This window comes from Vigna angularis, chromosome 9, assembly GCF_016808095.1.
Source record: "Vigna angularis cultivar LongXiaoDou No.4 chromosome 9, ASM1680809v1, whole genome shotgun sequence".
Classification (NCBI taxonomy): Eukaryota; Viridiplantae; Streptophyta; class Magnoliopsida; order Fabales; family Fabaceae; genus Vigna; species Vigna angularis.
The window spans coordinates 28614010-28636679 of record NC_068978.1 but is presented as its reverse complement, the minus strand read 5'-3'; the positions used below and the strand labels follow the sequence as shown (position 1 = coordinate 28636679).

General features: G+C 30.4%; 1 protein-coding gene and 1 long non-coding RNA gene across 2 annotated transcripts; one reads left to right on the top strand and one right to left on the bottom strand.

The window, feature by feature from the left end:
- Positions 1 to 1526: 1526 nt before the first annotated feature.
- Positions 1527 to 11425, bottom strand: LOC108346757 (uncharacterized). Its single transcript, XM_052868165.1, has 2 exons — positions 8866 to 11425; positions 1527 to 4197 (listed from the first exon to the last, which is right to left on the bottom strand). The coding sequence occupies exons 1-2, from the start codon at positions 11299 to 11301 to the stop codon at positions 1657 to 1659; spliced, it is 4977 nt and encodes a 1658-aa protein (XP_052724125.1). The 5' UTR covers positions 11302 to 11425; the 3' UTR covers positions 1527 to 1656.
- LOC108347683 (uncharacterized) lies at positions 8063 to 8505 on the top strand. Its single transcript, XR_001833915.2, has 3 exons — positions 8063 to 8135; positions 8207 to 8270; positions 8385 to 8505. It is a non-coding gene; the product is annotated as an uncharacterized LOC108347683 (long non-coding RNA).
- Positions 11426 to 22670: the final 11245 nt, after the last annotated feature.

The following is a 22670-nucleotide window of genomic DNA, read 5'->3' as shown; positions in this document are numbered from 1 at the left end:
CCACACCACCTAAAACCGTGAACACCATGGCTTGGTTCCTTTTAGATTTGGTTTGTTCTAACTAGAGGATTGCCATCAAACACTAACCTAACCTGCAAAAGAAAATTTGACTCATTACCCACACTATTACGTGTTGGATATCCATTTAAAATATATTCGTGAGGATTTTAAAACTCGCGGGTATCTATGGATACTTGTGAATATTTAAAAAATTATATATTTTAAATTAAAATTTAAATAAAATTATAAAAAAAATATAAAATATAATGTGAATTAAATTAAATATAAATTAAATAATAAAATATAAATTAAATTTTATTTTTATTTTTTTATGAATAATGGATACCCGAATACAAATAATATGATACATACATATGTTTATTAGTTGGTATTAAATTATCTATTATCGATTAGAGCGAGTAGTTCTTTAAAGTATCCATTTATTATTTGTAGCATATTTTATTCACGAATATTTACCCAAATCAATGTAATTTTAAGTTTTTTTTATATGATTTTTTTAATTAAATACAGAGAATAGTTATTTATATAATGTACATTAAATTAAATATTATTTATTAATTTTCAAATTTATAAGACTTGTTTAATTTATCATATAAACTATACACTTGTCTTATAATGAAACATGAATTCTAATAAAAAATTAAATTTATCTTTGTGAGAGAGAAACTATAAAGAAAAACTTAAAATTACATTGACCCTTCAAAATCATATAAATAGTCAATGTTAATTATATTTTATAAATTTCTTATAATTTAATCTCTAATATTTTTAACAAAGTGGGACTAAAAGACTAAGTCGCTTACTATATAATTAGTTAGTGCCTAAAAATTTATTATTCTTAAATTTCAAGTTATAGTTTTTATCACCATTTAATGTTGTTCACTTCTTAAAATACTTTAATTTAATTATCAAATTTAATAAACTAAATAGCATAATTTAAATTAAACAAAAATTACATAAACAAACAAATTCAATGAACACATTCAAACATTTTCGTGATTGAGATATAAAAAACAATATGGGTTTCAATTTCACTAATTCCAATAATACAATGAAGATATAGATCAATTTCAATAATTCCAATAATACAGTGAAGATACAGAGCATCCCACAAAAAATTCAATCCTCTTAGTTAAAAACACCAATCACAACAAAACTGACCTTCAACACCTTTAGAAACACTCATGATACCGTCAGAGAAAGAAAACGAGAGAAGAGGAAAAATTCGTGTGGAAATCGTAAGGAAAAAGGAATTTGGGAGCTCTAATTTAAACAATTTTAGTTAGATTTCAATAAGTCCAACGTAAATAGGTTCCACTTATTTACCAAAATGCACTTTTTTTTCGATATTTTCCTTTAAGTTCAACCTAAAACATGTAACATGGAAGACTAATTTTGCGCTAGTGCTAAAAACAATGTTCCAATTAAAATAACATATGTGTTTATACAAAAGAAACAAGGAATTGCTAATAATTGTGAAATATGATTGGAAATAACATGATATATGCAAGCGAGAACACTTCATAATCTTCAAAGACATAATAGAGACAACATAAAATAAGTAAATAGGAAAACCCTGGAACAGGAGTGAATCAAAGATGTTTTATTTGTGTTTTTTGAGGTTACATGAAGAAGTCATGGATTTTGAGAATGTCTACTAAATTGTGAGGGGAATGGTGGAGGTTCGACTTCTACAACACCTTCAAGCATCTGTGTCACTTTTCTCATGGTTGGTCTAAGAATTGGATCCTCTTGAATGCACCAAATGGAAATCATCACCAACTTCATCATGTTCTTTTTGTCATCGAATGCCTCCTTGTCATCTTCAACCAAGGGATCAAAAGTACCTCTTGAATAGCAATCACAAGCCCAATCAATTAGTATAACCTTCTCTTCCTCTTCTAGATCCATTTCTACATTTCTTCTGCAGCAAATGATCTCAAGCAACAACACACCATAACTATAGACATCCACTTTAGCTGTGATAGGCATGTTTTTAAACCATTCAAGTGCCACATACCCCTTTGTTCCCCTTATGGCAGTGTTGGTTCTGCTTTGGTTCATCTTCAAGAGCTTGGCCAATCCAAAGTCAGAAATTCTGGCATTATAGTACTCATCAATGAGTATGTTTTGTGGCTTTATGTCACAGTGGATAATCTGAGTGATGCACTCTTCATGCAAATATGCAAGTCCTCTAGCTACCCCAGATGCAATCTCTAACCTCAGTTTCCACTCAGGTTTCACCTCACTGAAAATAAGACTTGCCAAAGTGCCATTGCTCATATACTCATAAACCAACAATCTTTCTTTTTCAGCCTCACAATAGCCTATCAACCGCACCAAGTTCTTGTGATGAGTGAGACCAATGGCATGTAACTCGTTCTTGAACTCCATCTCAACCTGTTGGAAAAGCAAAGTGTTTAGCTTTTTCACTGCTATTGGAATTTCTGAGCCTATGTTTATGACTCCTTCATAGACAACACCAAAAGACCCTCTTCCTAACTCTTTCTGGAAACCATTTGTAGCTCTTTCAAGCTCCTCATAACAGAAGCAACGCAAGTTAGTTTCAAGGGCATTGGCACTTTTGCCAATTCCTCTAAGCTTCTTTTTGTACTGAAAGATGTAGAAAAAGCACATGCATAAGGCACCAATAAATATGACATTGAGAAATGAAGAGCTTCCAAAAAGTACCCAAGCAACCAAACTCAAAGAGCTCTTACTATTCTCATTCACTTTGGCTTGTGGAACAACCAAAGAGGAATTATCTTTCCTCACTTTGATGAAAGTCTTTGCACCATTAAGTCCAACATCAACTCTACCATTTGAAAGAGGCAACTTCTTCTTGAAGCAATCACTTCCTGACTTGTAGATGGCAACTGCACACATACAATCTTCCAAACATGACTGTTCACATTGTTCTTCAGTAAAGGGCTTAAGAAGCACATAATCTGAAAGAGGCCAATCTGTATTTACCAACACCTCAAAATCATATCCAGCTACACCTACTTTTCCAATGAGTTCATCTTCTGCACATCCTTGTATGAAATCTGGCTTGCAGCTACCATACGGGTCATTAGGGTCAACCAAAGAGTACCATTTTGGGCATTGACAACTTGGCCTTTGATTACTTCCCAACGTACACACACTATTGAACCCGCAAACACCACTACCTTCAGTGGCAAGCCTGCTGAGACAGATGTTATCTGGCTGAGACCAAACAGCACTCCAACCATCACTCCCAAACGAACTCTGAGAATGTTGATAGAGTGTAAACACCCCATCAAAATTAAGAGTTGCTCTAAAGTAAGATTCATTAGTAGTAGAGGCTCCACTCCATGTTGACAAGTTGTATTTCTCACTGTTCTTCCTCAAAACATACACATACCCTGATGGTTCAAACACCAAACGAATTCCAGGACTTGATGTGTTGGACTCTTCAGTCCTACTTTCGTAGTAGTTTTCATTGGCATACCCAGATGGCGAGTTTAAAGCATGAATGGAAAGAATACCATCCATTTGGAGCATCATCTCAAACCTTCCTTCTGAGTAATTTGACTCTACAAATCTTGATGAAAGCTTCTCACCTTTTTCAAGAGTTTGTGTGGGCAACAAGGTGTCCCTTGGATGCTTAAACGTCTCCCACACACCGTGATGATTTTCATCCACAAGCACAAAGTTTCCGTTGTCCTTTAAAAACCCTTGATGAACTTTACCAGTAAGGGTCTTAGTTTTCCATAACAGTTCACCATTTGGGGCAGTGAGGACTAACCCATCATCACCAGTGAGTTCAACCTTTGACCCCTTTGGAGCAGGAGTGTCTCCATTGGCATACCAAACAACAGTCTTGCCAGGAATCTTAGCATACCAAATGGAAAGTAAGAAATGGTTAGTGTCCTCAAGTGGAAGAAACCCAAAGGCAAAGTGGCCAAGACGTGAAACCACCCACGTTGAGGAGTTGCTGCTAGTTGTTTCTGCAAAATGTGAATCACCAACAGTCATGTTTCTTGTGGTTTGGTTTATCTCACCAGAAGATGAAACTACCCATGAGGCTTTGATGGTTTCTTTCAGAAGATACTGATCAATGATTTTACTGCTTCTGGTTTGGGCTACAACAAAAATGTTTAGCAGCACCATTGAGCAAAGAAGAAAGGCAAATATAGGTGAAACCATGACGAGCTAGAATACTAATTGGATCATATGTTCATTGAGATTTTGTTTATGTAAATCATGCAATGTTTTTCTAAAACTCGTAATTCATTCTTCTATATGAACCAAATCTAGAACGTATCCAACACGAATGAACTAATAGGACAGACTATTATTGCTTTCACTTTTTCTTTCCATTGAATTTTCCAAGTGTTCCACTTTGTCCACCATAACTTCGTTTCACATTAGTCTTAAAAGTAATTAAAAATATTAAATTCTGTGTCTTAAAAGTAATTCTTTATTCAATAAATTCAAAAGATATTAAAAATATAAAATTTTATGAAGAGCATTGAAAAAAATATTACAAAAACTTCTTAAAATAATGTCATATAATAAAAAATATTAAATGTCATGATTGTGATTTTCTCATTTATTATCAATGGATTGGACACGTCTTTGAAAGTGAAAAAGTCTATTTCATTTGTTTGGCTAGCACAAGGGCAAAGACCCAAAAGTACACAAGTCTACGCAGCCATGAATTTTAAGGTTTAATATTTTATTTTATTATAAAACAGAATTAGGTATATGGTTCCATCCTCAAGATTACATGCAATATCCACAAGTCATTTAGGGCATCTTCATAAACATTTAGAGGAAAATTTAAAAAAAAAAAACATCTTATGAGATGAAAAAAAGAAGTGAGAGATGCTAATACGAAATAGTTTCTATGGTTTATTTTATAAATTAACTAATTTTAATTTGTAGAAAAAAGTATTTCAAACATGGTTTTAGAACCCATTTAAACAAGTATTTTATAAAAAAAGTTTTAGAAAGAAAAAAAAAACTCTGTAAATAAAAATTAGTTTGTCTACTAGTTAACAATACAAATTCAAAAAACTATATGGAAAATCTTATTAGAAGTTGGTTTAAACATGCTCTTATTTAACTTAACTTTTATAGAGTTGATCATTATTTAGTTAGAAAAAACAATTTTATGTGTGCAGAGTATGAATTAGTGTATGTTACAAAATTTAGCCACTTAAATGTCTAGTTAGTGTTAATTAGTAGATGTGAACGTTATCATTTGTTTGGTAAAACCATAACATTTTTTTAATGTTTTAGCTTGCTTTAATTTAATTTTTATATTAGTTTAGATATATTTTTAATCAAAAATCAAATCAAAGAATAACGTGATCTCTTCGTTAAAATTTTCTTTTTTTTTCATTTAAAAGAATATTTTTCTCAAATTTTTCGAGAAAAAAGAAAAAAAAAGTTTGATTGGTTGAATTTGTGAGTCTATATATACCTACCAAGCTGGTCAATATTAACCCTTCCACCAAGCTTTCCTTTGTTAAAATGGCCCACTTAGATGTGGAAAAATAAAGAGGGGTATTGAAGAAATCTGTGAATTATTTTGAAAATATTGTAAAAGATAATAATAATTCTATATTTTCTTGTGTTTGTTTATTGTTTGGATAATATTGTAACTTTTCTATTCAAGTACCAGTTTATATAATATTTTCTTTGCCGATTGAAAAAATTGTGCTTATTTTTTAAATGTAAAAATATCAATCTCATAGATAATATAATAATAGATGATATAATAATGTTAATGTTAGTCTATCAAAGTTAGGTTCACATAACTTTCTGGATAATTTTATTTATTTTTAATACTTATTTTGGAGTATAAAGTAAGGTGGGTTATTATAGGGATGTAAATAATTTTTAACAATATCTTGTACTTAGATGTAGGGCTGGGCACAGTTCAATGAACTATTATACAGTATAGTTAATAGAAATTGAACTTTATATAGTTTGAGTACAGTTAACTGGAAGCACATATTTTTCTATAAATGTAAGTGAACTAAAAACTAGTTCATATGGATTTTAACTTAAAACCACAGGTATAGTCACCCATCCCAGAATTACTTCAGGCTAAGCATGCTTAACCATGGAGTTCTTATGAGTCAGGCTACCGAAAAGCAAATGCATTCGGTGATATAAGTAGTCAAATCAATTCCTTTAAGCTATCCTTCAACCGTATAGTCACATACTTATACAGTCTCTAGATCCCTCTCATTCCGGTGTATGTTCGATTCATCCATGTGTCTCTTCCACTCAAAGCCTGCCAGGAGCCGCTCCTTGTCTGTGCCCCCTACACCATGCTCCCTGCACTGGCGTCACTCCCCGCCCTCGTCAGTGCCCGGGTGTCACATGCCCACCAGCTTCCGAATGGTTCGTCCTCGAACCACACCGTACTGGGAGAGGCTAGGCTCTAATACCAAATGTAACATCCCGGCAACTCACAGAGACCATCGACTACCCCCACAGATCACCACGAGGCTTTCCAGTGTGCTTTGTCCTCACTCGCACACTTTCTAGGAAAACTTCCCAGAAAGTCACCCATCCGAGAATTACTCTAGACTAAGCACGCCCCGAATTAGGCGTTACATATGAGGCTGAATTGATTTTAAAAACTTAAAAGAACTTTCATTAAGTTTTTCATACGGACTATAAATTACACATTAACAAAGTTATACAAACTAAAAATTGACTTAGTTCATAATTTGTTGTAACCTATATTTCTTGTATGTTTTTAAAAGATAATAAATTAATACGAAATATATAATTTTTAACCAACCGTTACCATTTTTATGTAATCTATGGTAAATGTAAAAAATATTAAAAAACAGGTCAATGAATATAACAATTGAAAAATAATATTAAAACGTATGTTTATAGGCGTTAAGATCCACACTTATTCTTTTATTCTTCAACGCAGTGACACCTCAGAGAAACATTAATCATCATTTGCAATCACGATCCCCACAGTACCTTAAAATCAATTTAGTTTTTAGTCTAGTTGCTGCCAGGGTTTAATATTATTATTGTTGATGTTTTCTGTACCAGTTTACTAAATTGTACTAGTGTAACTAAACTAAAAACTAGTTCAGTTCAATTTCTTTGAACTATTTATAATACAGTGCACTGAACTGCATTTTGCTCACCCCTACTTAGATGAGTACTTTCTAAAACTTTTTTGGAACTATCTATACTTAACATTCAATAAATGTATGGATTTGTTTCTAATAATTACTTTAATACTTTTGAATTGACCGTGTCAACATACAATATTATCTAAAAATATTTATAACTTTAATACTTTTAATAAATATATAATTACCGTGCTAACATATAATTTATTTCTAGTAATATTTTTTTAATTTATTAAAAAATAATATTATCTTAAAAATGAAATTGATTATTTAGCTTTTGTGTGAGGTTGAATTTTAAAGGTATATATATAGGAGGATTAGAGTTCCCACGTGTTTTAAAATATTCTTAGTATTTAATTTCAATTCATTTGCAATTTTTTCTATCTAAACGAACTTTAAAGTTGTTTTTGGTAAAAATAAGTAAAAGGAAAATAGAATTGCGTATAAAAATTTTAAAAAAAAATTGAAAATATATGATATAAACCTATACCATATTAAAAATTATGTATCGGATTAATTTTCTTTTTATTGAATATACATATGCGATTCTTTTTATTTATAATAATAAAAATATGGACTAATTCAAAATAAAATAATAATTAATTAAAATTAAAAGATTCAATTAAATTAATTGATTTTCAAAATATGATAATAGCTTTTTTTTTTAGGTTTAACACTTTTTTTATTTAATCTTTTTACCTTCTTTTTCCTCTATCGAATATCACCTGTTTCTTTGTCTCCGTTCTATTTCTACTCCTTTCTCTATGTGTCTTTATTTTCCCATGATTTCTATTAAGCCGAAGAAAGTCTAAGTAAAGATGCTGTGAAATTTTATTTAGTAAAATTTTGTTAAGCTTTTTTATACACGTTTTAACTTTACTTACTGGATCAATTTCAGTAAAATTTCTAGTGTTTCATCATTTATTGAGATTTGTGTTTGTAGAAATGCCTCAGTGACGTTTGAGCTGAAAGGTACGAAATACTGATTATGTGTCTTCTCTGGATATTTAGGTGTGTTTCAGACTAATTTTGCATTTCTCTAGGTAGATGTTCCTGCAGTGATTCTGTTCAATTATTGCATTCTCCATTTTCTTGCATGTTATTCGGGTAAGTGTGTAAGTTCCCTTTAATTACTAGTTTTTATGGTGTTGTAGTTGTGTATTGTCTTTACAACTTATTGGTAAATGGTCTCCAATAACAATTCTTCGTTCCATTTAAAAGGGAAAGCTTGTAAGAGGAGAATAAATTGCAGTGATACTTCCAATAATGAAGATTAGAGACAAGGTTTAGAGGAGTATAATACTGATACTTAATCTCAGCATTTTGGTGGAAGAAAATTTTGTATATGCTGTTTAGTTTTTTATGTGTTCTTACAAAAATATTTAGAATTCTGATAAGAACTGCTATTTGAGAACCTTGTAAACTGCAAGATCTGAGTGTGGAATACTGAGTATAATGTGATAGTCTCTGTTTTATTTCTTTTGCTCATATGGCTTATTTAAGTTACATTTCCTCAATTCAAAACATAACAACTGGCTTATCAAACTAGTTAATACAAAAGGGTGAATCGATCATAAACCCCAAAGCAGTTAATGCTGAAAGATCATAAAGCTTCAAACAGATAAACATACATATCTGCAAATCCTCCAGTTCACACTAGAATCTAGATAACATGGGTAGGATTAGCCCCAACTGATTAGTTTAGGGAATATTGAACACTAACTTGTGAGGGGCATGGTGGAACTTGCACTTCAACAACACCTTCAAGCATCTGTGTAACATTTCTCATGGTTGGTCTAAAACCAGGATCCTCTTGCACACACCAAAGGGCAATCATCACCAACTTCTCCACTGTCTTCATGTCATCCAATGCCTCTTTATCACCCTCAACCAAGGGATGAAGAGCACCTTCAGAGTAGCACTCATAAGCCCATTCACTTAGGATTGCTTTGGATTCATCTTCTAACTCAAATTCCACACTTTTTCTGCATGAAACTATCTCAAGCAACAGCACCCCATAACTATAGACATCCACTTTAGCCGTGATTGGCATGTTTTTGAACCATTCAAGTGCAACATACCCTTTTGTTCCCCTTATTGCAGTGTTGGTTCTGCTCTGGTTCATGTTCAAAAGCTTGGCCAATCCAAAGTCTGAAATTCTTGCAACATAGTAATCATCAAGGAGTATGTTCTGAGGCTTTATGTCACAATGGATGATCTGTGTGATGCACTCTTCATGCAAATATAGAAGTCCTCTAGCAACCCCAGATGCAATTTGTAGCCTCAGTTTCCAACTTGGTTTCTCGACATTAAAAAGAAGACTTGCTAAAGTGCCATTGCTCATATACTCATAAACAAGTATCCTTTCTGATTCAGTCTCACAAAATCCAAGTATACGAACCAAGTTCTTGTGGTGTGTGAGGCCAATGACATTCAGTTCATTCTTGAATTCCTTCTGAACCTCTTCCAAGAGAAAAGTGTTCAATCGTTTCACAGCCACACGAGTAACAGAACCTATGTTGACGACTCCTTCATACACAACGCCAAAAGCTCCCTTCCCTAGCACTTTGTCAAAGCCATCAGTGGCTTCTTCAAGTTCCTCATAAGTGAAGCAACGCAAGTTGGTCTCCACAGTAGTGTCAGTTTTTCCAGCTCTTCTAAGCCTCTTCTTGTACTGGAAAACGTAGGAAGTGCTCAAGCAGATTGCAAAGACCAATATGAGATTGAGCAAAGCAGAACTGCCCAAAAGCACTGACAAAATCAAAGTCAAAGTATTCCTATTGTTCTTCACAATGATTGTTGGAGGACTAATCAAGGAGAAATTGTCCTTCCTCACTTTCATGAAGACCTTTCCACCATTAAGCGTGGGATCAACTCTACCATTTGAAAGTGGCAGCTTCTTCTTCCAGCAGCTGTCACCTAGCCTGAAAATGGCAACAGAACACATACAATCTTCCATACAAGATTGTTTGCATTGGTCTTCACTAAAGGGTTTTTGAAGCTCATAATCTGAACGAGGCCAATCAGTATCTGTCAACACCTCAAAATCATATTGATTCTTTCTGTTACTAAGATCATCTTCAAAACATTCTTGTACAAAATCTGGTTTGCAGTTACCGTAGGGATCCTTAGGGTCAGTCAATGAGTACCATTTTGGACACTGACAAGTTGGTTTCTTATCATCTCTTAAACTGCATATGCTATTATATCCACAAACACCACTACTTGCATCAGCAAGATAGTTCTTACAGATATTATCTGGATGAGACCACACTGGGGTCCAGCCTCCACTGCCAGAAGAACCCTTAGGATGTCGATAGAGCGTGAACACCCCATCAAAATCAAGAATTGCTCTAAGGTAAAATTGAGTGATAGAAACCCCAGCACCATCTTCTGACAAATTATACCTTCCATTGTTCGCTCTCAAAATATACATATCTCCTGAGCTATCAAACACCAATTGTGTCCCAGCACCAGAAGTGTTGGACTCGACGGTTCCACTTTCATAGTACTTTTCATTAGAATACCCAGATGGTAAATTTATAGAGTGCATCACAAGATTACCATCATTTTGGAAAAATAGCTCAAACCTGCCCCTGTTGAAATCATTCTCCCTAAGCATAGAAGAAAGCTTTTGACCCCTTTCCAGAGTCTGATAGGGCAGCAAGGTGTTCCTATAATCCTTGAAACTCTCCCATGCACTGTTGGAGTCACCATCCTGAAGCACTAAGTTGCCAGTGTCATTAAACGAACCCCCAGAAACTCTAGAACTGGTAACAGTATTCCATAACCGGTCACCATTTGGGGCAGTGAGCACCAACCCATCATTAGCTGTAAGCTCCACTTTTGTGTCCTTTGGTGCAGGCTTGTCCCTATTAGCAAACCAAACTATGGTGTTGGTTTGAATCTTTGCATACCAAATGCAAAGTATGAAATGATCAGTAGAGTCCTCAAGTGGGAGGAAACCAAAGGAAAAGTCACCAGAAGGTGATGAAACCAACCATGGGGCTGAGTCTTTTCCTGCAGTATGAGAATCACCAATAACTAAGTTGGTTTTGGTTTGGGCTACAACACTGATGAGTTGAAAGGGTAACAGAATCATTGAGAGGAAGAGCAAGGGAAGCAAAGGGGAAGCCATGGTTAGAATAAACTTGGTCCTTACATTTAGTTAGGCTTATTGATTGATGATAAATAGAAATTAAAACAAAGACAAAGGAATGCACTTTGATGGTGGTGAAAGTCTTTGTCTTTGCTGAATGCATGAGCTGGACCTACTCAACCTGGACTAAAAGTAAGGCCAATCACACCCGCACACCCCACAACTACGTTGTGGAAATTTCTTCCTTCCATACATTGACAATTGGAAACCATTGACCCACTTTTTGTACCAGAAAATTAATTTTAAAACAAGTAAATCATTATTCTGGTCTTTAAAACTAAGCTTTATGTTGGAAAAAATATCTTGGAGAGGGAAGAATACCCAAATCCAAATCATGAAAACTTTTGGTGTGTAACATTATGTCTTAGTAATTTTGGTTTTTATATTTAATAAATTCAATTTTTTCCACAATTTTTTTTTAATTACTCACCACTTTACTAAATTATGAGTATTTAAAATTTTGCGTTTTTTTTCTAATTTAATCATGAGTATTACGTGTTTCCTCTTATTTTAATGTCATTTTTAAAAGAAAATTATAAATAATTAACTGAATATTAAACAAAATTACGGATAATTTAAAAAATAAAATAAATATTATAAAAGAAGGAATTTAACAAACAAAATTACGAATAATAGTAACAGATTGAAATAATAAAAAAATCAAAGATCGAAACAACGAATTTAATATATATATATATATATATATATATATATAATATAAAATTATCATTAATCTTATAACTTAAAAGGTATTTATGTTAATTTTTTCTTAAATAACTAAGTAAAATCTAATAACTCCTGACATTTAAAGAGTTTCACATAATAAAGGTTATATTTGAATTTTACAATATTGAAAAACAAAAAAAAATACAATAAAAAAGGTTAAATTGTGTTTCGAAAACATTTATAACATTTTACTAAATTTCTTGTCAAAGTGTTCAATTAGATGACTCAGATTAAATTTTATTTGACAAAAGATTGTTATGTAATGACTATATCATTGACATACACAATTGAATGAACACATTTTTCAGGAGAGGTATGTTGATGAAAAGTTAAATGATGTGTCTCAATTGCATGTTAGTTCAAAGGATTGAACAATGTGATTGGTCGCTAAAGAAAAAATTAAAATGATAAAAAAGAATAACACATGGAAAGTCACGAAAGGAAAAAAATTAAAGTGATAAAAAAGAATAACATTTGGAAACTCAGGTTATTTAGGACAAAAATATGTCATTAGACTGAAATGGTTTTACAGAAGAAAACATACAAAAGAACATGGAAATATTAGTCATTAATGATACTTACAACAATCTCCTGTTGATAACCCCGGAACATTAACTTTAATTATACAATCCCGACTAGGATACTACTAAGGTACTAAGCAAAATTTGTAAATTTCAAATCTTTTATTTGGCAGTTCTGAAATCACGTTTAAAATTAATGAAGAATGAAACTTTATTTATTTGTTCAAGAACAAGATTAAAAAACCATAGCTTAATTTAAAATGTATACTTCTTCGTAATAATCTTTGTGTAAAACAAGTTCATTTACAAGTTATTTTTTTAAAGCAAACTCAGTTTTTTTATTATTGTGCATTTATATCAACATTTACAATAATATTTACTCCTAAATCGATATAATGCAAGGGCAAACTAATCTGAACATCAAACATCATAACTAATAATATACATTAATAATAATATAACAACTTACTAAAACCTTTCATAACTCTAGTGTGTCAACATCATTCAATTTCATCATTTCTCAACCATTCACAAAGCATGTTGTCTCATATAACAGTTCAAAACATATTTTCATAACCTTAGTGTCTAAGCATGCCATTAAATTTCAACCGTTGTCACATAATCATTTACAAAGTTTGTTGTCTCAAACAATAGTTCAAACCATAAGATCATATATTTAAACATATCATCACAAGTTCAAAACATATCATCACAACAAATAATACAACCACCATTGATCTTAGCATTAAGAACTAGATTGTAACTTCACACGTAGCTTACCAATAACCACTCCACTTCCCTTGCTCCCTAGGAGTCTTATGGGCTAAGGTCGAAGGTGTCACTTCCCACCACTCTAGCTTATCCGACAACATTCACCTTCGATACAATTATATAAAGTTACCATTTCCACTACTCTTAGGAGTTTGATAGGCAAAGTGAACACTCACACTCATCACTAGAGACTGGCATAGTACTCACCTTTCGCTGAGTCACCATCACACAAGCATACAATTACATGTCATCATAATCATACTAAATAATATTTACTCCACAATTTTGACTCATATAAAATAATACATCACATTAAATATTGTTCAGGTGACATTCAACATGTCTGACCTAAGCTCAATTATATGAATACAACAACATGAAAATACTCCATGACATAACCCTTTACCCTTTCCACCTACTTCCTCTCAATGTTCTTCATTTCAAAGTTTATAATTACCTTATATCCTCTCACAGTCTCAAATTTCCAATATCATATATAGGATTAAACTCTAAATTTATTTGAATCAATTCTTACTACTCAATCATCTCTTAATTGGTTAAACTCTACTTAACTTAACATAAACTTAATTCAAATCTTAAATTTTCCATTGCAAAAATCTCTAAAAATCCTCGTAACTCTTAAATTCAATTTCCACCAATCACCATCCATTTGAATTACAAAAATAAAAAATTACCATTAAACACTTTCTTATTCTAAATTCAAATCAAAAGCACAAAGAAGTGTCTCATAATTAGCTAATACCTCAAATTAATAATGCTCTCAAATTTGAAGAACTGAGAAAAAGAAGCCTAAAATATAACAATTGTGTGTGATTGTTTTCTCTAACCACATGCATCCAATTGTATATCCTAACTATCAAACTGAAGAACTACATATGAAAAACCATTTGTCACCGTTTTAGTTTAATCCAATGATTGATGAAGCAAAAATCACAATTTTATCAAGACAAGTCGAAATAGAAAAATAATGTGATGCCCTAATACCCTACACTTAGCTGCACATGCAATACTCATGCCGAACACCCGTTCAATGGTGCCCAAGAGTTTGTGATAGTGTCTCCCATGGTGGCGTCCAATGGTCCGAAACTATGGCCAACAAAAATGCATAAACTAGAGACACTCCAAAACACATATTTTATGGTTTTTAAACCTATTCCATTATACTTTGTTATCCAAAACTTGATATAACCCTTCAACTTAAATCATGCAGTAAGAATGACATATCAGATAAAATAAACCATCACATACATGATTAAACATACAATTATAACCAATCATAATCACATACATATAAAAATAAACAATACTAGCTCTCTTTACAATATTAACACAAGCTCAGGCAAGAAAAAGAACAAGAAGAGTTAAATTATTACTTCAACTCTAACTCTTGATACTCCACTGCTCCATTATTGCTGTTAATCCTCAAAAGCTCTTTACTTTTTCCTCTTTCCATTTATTCTATAGACTCCCAAATGACGCTATCTAAAAAAATATCCTACCTCAAAGCTTCATCACTAATAAAAATCCTAATTACTCTTGAAGACTTATTTCATGTTTAGTACGTTTTTCCAAACCCAAAAAACATTACTAATGTGGTTGAACCTAATACTTTCCATATGTTATCCAACAACTCCAAACAAATGAACTACAAAACTTGTTTTAACATTTTACTCATTGTAAAACTTATAATTTAATCTTAAATAATCATTTTCGTTATTTTACTAAATTAAAAGTTTCTAAGTCCTTACATTAATAGCTTTTACAATTTGCAACACAAGGTGAGAGTATTCACCAATTGAACGTCAAATCAACCTTCCTAAATGATATTTTGAATGGAGAAATACATATTGAGCAATCTCAAGGATTTATAAGCAAAGTAATGATATAATAGAATTGATAATCACGTACATCACTCATCAAAGATTCTGCAAGAGAGCTAGCATTATTAATAAAATTAAATAGTGTATTTTTTAAAAGAAATAGAAATCTTTGTAGTTTAATTTCCATTAATTTATATTATATACTTTATAATAAAAATTATAATATATAGAATTGAGAAAAATAAACAAAATTATAATATAAAAATATTTAAAAAAATTTGGGGAGTCGTGACACCTCCTGCCCCAAAAATAATCTGTCACTGTTTTCAACTCATTTAATTATTGTGTATTCTCATATGGTAATATTCATTGTCTAGCGACACAAAAAACAACATTCGTGCACACAACTCGTAAGGATTTATTTATATGATTGACGGCTCATAAGAATCACATTTGGACTTATTTGAATTTAAATAGAAAAACATATTTGAAATTATGTTTAATATTTGATAATATTTTATCAGGCTTCCACTGTGATTTGGTATTTAAAAAGTAATAATACAAAATGCAAATAGAACCATTGAAATGTAAAATCATGAAAATCTCTAAAGATTAGTTCACTACCTTAATAGTGATTAGATAAGATAGCATAAATGATACGAGGAGTATAGTGATAAGTAAGAATGACAATACAAAATAGATTATGTTAATAAACCTCTTCCTTAAAAGAAAAAGTGTGAGATAGATTAAATATTTTGACTCATTGATAGATACCACTAAAAACAATTTAATAATTTTTATTTTTTATCAATTAAAATACTTTTTTTTATCTATTACATTAGTCCAATGTTACACAAACTTTTACCTAGTCTGTTTTATGTGGTTTTTTCTTTAAGATGTGTCTACATCTTATAATGGTTATATATATTATTTGGATTTTTCATTAACTAAATTTGCTTTTGGAAAAAAAAATCATCAATTTTCAGTTGTCTTTGACAATTTTAATTACTTGAAATTTAATTTTAATTATTATTTTAAAAATATTTTACTTAAAAATTACAAATTATAAAATTGTGAATATTATTTATTTTAAAAAATAGACTTATAAAATTTATTATTTTTATTAATTTAATTAAATAAAAATAATTTTTTTTAAATCATACATCCTTATATTTTATATGCCGAGGAGGAAATTAAAAGACAATTAATTTTTAATTTGGGTTGGCCTAAACCTGCAAAGAAAAATTAATTTAAATTTCTTATACTTATAGAGAACATATTAGTCCAATCGTCTTTTTGTGGACTAAATGCGAAATTAACCAAAAGGAACGTATACACGCATATCTAGTATTTATGACTTTATACTTTGTATTGGGTTTTCTTTTTCCCATAAAAAAAAAAAAGAAGAGTATTACAATTTATTGTCGAAGAACGCTTAAAGTAATGGGAGAACTATCATCTTGTCAATTCAATTGTAATAATGAAAAATCTATCAAGTTGCTGATATATTTGCTTGAGTCAACTTTGAACAATTACAATTTATTGAATTGCTGAAATTTGCACTAATACAGAGTGTTGAATATACAATTCCATATTCTATTTATATTCATATTTAACATTTATATTCAATCAATTAAAAATTAAAAAAAAAAACTAAATTTAACTTTAGAAAAATTATTCATTTAAACGAAAGTATGATCGAGCACAGATTGCGTTTTAATTCTAGTTTTGTTTGAACAAAAATAAGATAAAAAATAAAAGTTGAGTTTCTACGCTATTTTCAGTTTAACAAATATCTTTTACTTTAACCAAAATATCAGAAAATCAACTTCATACGGTAAGACTCAACTTGTTTAAATTCTTTATCCAAAATAAACATAAGACAAACTCAAAATGATTAGTATGATTATAATATGCTCAAATATGATTTGCACTAACTTTGTACTTATAAATCAATCCCTAATAACTATAATAAATTAATCATATTCATCTAAATCATGTTCAAAATTCAATTTAAAAACTTCATACCTTAACATGCTTAATCCATATTGACCATATCAACATCTTAACAACAGTATTAAATACAAAGTATATTCTAAAACAATCTTTTATTAATCAAAAACTCAAATAACATTCTCACTCAATTTTCAAACATTCAAAAACCAAAACACAAATATTATATAAAAATTAAGATAAAATAATCAAGTCACCTTTACATTCAAATAGGCTACATAAGGTACGATAAAAGTAATAATTAACTTTCTGTATCAGTATTTTAAAACAGGATTTTACGTGTGTGAATGGGAAAATGCGTATTTTTCACATATTCGTAACAATTATATATGTCGTTCAAAATGGAGGCTATTATTACAGGGACCAAAATTTAATTAGTGATGATTTTGGAAAACTTAACCAATAACACAGATAGAATCTCACAAACCATTATTTTTTGTAAATACATTAACAGTTTTAAAATTTTGAATCTAAGAAAATGGAAAGGTCTTGAAAATTCATTCAAAAGTTTTATGCCAAGAGTCTGGGAAATTCACTAACTAGTTTTATTAATTATGAACTTTTAATTTTAATAATATTGATAATGAAGTAACCAAGAGTACCATTAGACTTTTCATCTCTTTAACTTGATCACTCTTCTCTGATTGATATATATATATATATATATATATATATATATATATACTAACTTCTGTTAACTTTTTTTCTTTTTTGTTTGTGTGATCTTGATGAGTCATAAAATATTTGTAAGTTGAGGATGATATTCAAAGGAATACATTGAAGAAATAAGAAGGAACAAGTTTTTCATATATATCCAAATCCTTTGATAGAAGATTTGCACGAAGCTGTTAAAAATCTGTGTTGAACTTATACTAAATATGTTCACTTTTGTTCGGAGAAATGCATTATTATTAATGAAAAATATTACCGTCTTTGTCACAAATATTATTTAAAGATAATTAGAAAATAATATTATGTAAAAATTTGTATAATACCTAAATCATTCTTCGATACCATTTGGTTTCAAGTACACTCAAACTCTTCAAAATAAGAATTTAACTCACATCTCAACACTCTATTACAAAAGTATAAGAAAAATCAAATATAAATTTAAAATGTCTTTGAGCGGAGCAAGAAACACCACGGACTTAGAGTCCATTGTATAGTCACCAACACTCATTTCCTAGCTTATCCTAGGTGATGTGAGACTCTCTAATATGCATTATTTTCATTAGTCCAACACTTTCCACCCTAATTAAAACAAACACATCTTAATTGTCTATACCAACAATCATACTCCATCATAGAGAGTATGCTCATTAGAATTAAATCATCCCAAGAACTTCTTCTATGCACTTAACATCAATGCTAACCAATGTCCATGTATAATCACCACATAACTTGCATCAATATTAGCTAGTGTCCGTGTATAAATACCATACACTCTACATCAATGCTAACCAATACTAGTGTATAATCCATTCACACATTGCATCAATATTAGCCAATGCCCATGTATAAACACCATACACCTTGCATCAATGCTAACCAATGTCCGTGTATAATCACCACACACCCCACATCAATATTAACTAATGTTCATTCATAAACACCATACACCCAACATTAATGCTAAGCAGTGCCCACATATAATTCCCATACATCTTGCATCAATATTAGTCAAATGCCTCTGTATGAACACCATTCACCCTGCACAATCAGTTAATCAATTATTTCATGCAGATATGCAATGTTCAAAGTGTTTTAGCCAATGATTTATTCTCAATCAATGAATGCATATAACAATTAGTTCAAGCACAAATATAATGAAGCAATTATTTTGTCATTTTGTTGTGCAAGAAACTATAAAACATTTCTTTTGTCATCATCAGAAACACATATGTGAGATATGAGTTCAACTGTACATAGTTCCCCTTATCAACACATAGTATTACTATACCCTCCCTATTCATTGCAAGTTGGTTATTTGTCTGTAAAGGTCTAACTTACGATGTATTTGGAAGTCTTCGCCTAAATAAATATTTTACAGAGAACCGACAAGGAACTTCATTCATAATTGGGCATTTTGATCCTTTGGAACAACTTGATATATTTAGTAGATCATTTTAGGCGGCTTCAATAATTATAGATAGAACCTATCCAATTTTTACAATATGATGACTAATTGTTCAAGGAAAAGTAAAGTCTTCCTTAAAGGAGAAACAAATAATAAAGTTGTTTTTGAAGTCAAGCTCCATTATTCTTTCTATATCTATTTCAAAAAATTAGCAATCCCAAAAAAAAATTTACCTTTGCCTTGGCCTCATTAAAACCTTTAAAAAAAGTCCTCATGATCAATAATGTGAATACTAGAGTCATACTAATACTAGTACAAAAATCGTGTACAACGTCGAATATTTTGGGCATTTAACGGCGAATTCGTGAACAACTTCATATCAGGAGACATCAAATTGACGTCGAATTTAAAAAATTTGACGTTAAATTGACGTCGAATTTTGTCAATATACGACGTTAAGTTAACATCGAATTTTGTCAATATACGACGTTAATATTTTTTATTTTATTTTTTTAATTAATTGTGAACAACAAATTTTAGTTTTTGGTATTTTATAAAGCAAGAACTATGAACGTGTAGTGTAGTATCAACAACAAACAACAATAACCAACAACAAACAACAATAACCAACAACAAACAAGTTCAATCAAACAACAACAAACAAGTTCAACCAAACAACAACAAACAAGTTCAACAAAAGAAACAAGTTCAACAAATAAGTTCTTCAAAACGAAAACGAAAACTAACCTTCAAAAGGTGGATTCGTCGGAAAAAAGTGTTGTCACCAATGACAAAGAAAGCAGAATGCGCCTATGAAGGACAAGAGCACGAAAATAATCGATCAAAACAAACAAAAATAATAGATAAAGTAATTAATTAACATGCATTTGTATTAAATGAAAGAAAGATTGCATGTGATGGTCGTCAAACTTGGTTTGAGAAAAGTTTGAGAAGAGAAGAGGGTCTCACGCGCTAAGATAAAGTGAATGAATTTTCAATCTTCCGTTAAATTTTTATTGAATTCACTAACTTTTCAACATCTAACGCTGGGGCATTCAACGTTTTATATCCTTTTACGTCGAATTACAATTCTAAACGATGTTTAATAATTGCATTTATTTACAAAAATGTCATCGGTCATTTTTAACGTTGGCTTGTACTAGTGTAAATATCAAGGGTGTTTACTTACATGGGTATTCTGAGTGTAAACACAAGCCAAAACACTTGAGAGAGTTGGGGAGAAATAAATACATTTTGCCTTAAGTCATATCTTTCATATTTGATTTTCTTGAAAAATTCAAAAGATCAACTAATGTGTGAAGAATAGAGTGATTTCATTTGCATATCCATCACAAATTGATGTCTATATGATTGATTTGTATCTGATGCTATTCATTATCTTGACCCAAGTGAAAATATAGAATAAAATAACCTAGAACAAAGTCTTGAAATTAATCAATTTTGCCGAAGATTGCAAAAGGATAAGTATGGGGTTGTGATGATTGCATATTTATGCCCACATTTATAGTTTAAATTCAAATTTTTGATGAAATTCTTGTGTTTAAATAGTTGATTTGGATAAGATTTATGACGTTTAAATTTATTGGGTTTGAGAATAAAAAGGTCTTAGAAAGTGATTTTTAATTGCATAAATTCTACTTGTACATTCTAATGTTTGTTAATGTAGTTGAAGTTAAAGATTGATTCATTTAAAGCGAGAAATTAAATTGTCCATTTTGAAAAATAAGGCCAAAAATTATTTATTCATGAAAGGAAATTACAAAGAGCAAAAAGCATCCCTGATTTTCATAAGTACACCCTCTTTTCAGAAAATGGGCCACACCATAAGGTTTTACACCTACACCCCTAGGTTTTACAAATACAACCCCTTTTTCTTAAATGGGCCAAATAGTTAGCCTTTTCTAATACACCCCTAATTTCCCTATACATATCCCTCTTTCTACTCAAAAATTATAACCAACAAGATTTTACCAAGTATCCAAGATCCTAGCATACAATGACAAATTCGTACATTATATATATATATATATATATATATATATATATATATATATATATATATATATATCACATGTTAGTTATACAATTTAAAAACTTTTTAATATCTTATTTTTCCAATACAAGAGGAACCACGCATCACATTCTCTTTCAAATATGTTATTTTAGTAACTAATCATATTTTCACTAAATCATATTTAAAAAATAATATTTACTTGGTTACTAACTTAATTTACTCGGTCGTACTCAATTTTACAAATTCTCAAATTTTATATGAATCATATTTTTTGTGCTAACAAAAATTATAATAATATTTGTCAGATGATTATACACATTGTACTTGATAAGATTTGCAAAGACAAAAAAACACAAAAAAAAAAACAAAAGAACTATTTGTCGGATGAATAGGCACATCTAATTTAAACAATAGATATTTTACTATAATGTTTACGATAATATTTAGTCAAATAGTATTTAAAGAGTTATCCAAAACGATTTTTGCGATAAACACTATTTCAATGAATGATTTTGTTAAACTTCAAAATAAAGAATTTCTATACGATTATCATCCTTTTCAATCTTTACCAAATACTATCCAAAATATAATCCAAAATAGGGTTGAATAAATTCGATCAGAAAACTTTAATCATGTTAGTCGTTTGGTTAATCATTTATGCATCTAAAATATGTAAAAAAAGAAAAATATAAGCATATAAGAGATAATCAATACAAGTGTATGTGTATGATAAATGACTCCCCATTAGTCACAAAACATTCTTCAGACCAATATTTAATAAAGATGCAAGGTAAATATTGTTCAGAGCAGACAAATTATAAGAGCAAGAAAAAAAAATTCAGACAAAATAATTGTTCATGATTATTGTAAGCATCAATTTGATAGCATGATTATAAGAATTTCTATCCAATCTTTTCACTCGTGTCAGTGGCCTAATTCTAAGAATTTCTATTATATTTTTTCTCTATATCATTGTTCTCAGATTTTTTGTACCATTTTACTATTACAGTCTCAGGTGCAAACTTTCATACCTAATCCCATTAACATATATGTTTAGTGGTTGAGATTCCTCTCATTTATTCTAAAATTTTGAAAATATAAGAAAATTCTAGTTTATATAACAAATCAAGAAAAAATATATTTACACACTCATCTAGATAATCTGCCCAAGAAAACACCATCAGCCTAAACCTTAATCACCAATAAAAAAATGGAATCATTGCATCAAACATCTTTAAAATCCACCCATCATCTCACCATTAACAAAAAAAAAAAATTGCTTGAAAATTCTAAACTTCTTTCATCTCATACATAACAAGTATGGCAAAGCTGGAAAAAGAGTAACTACGTCACAAAATTATTGT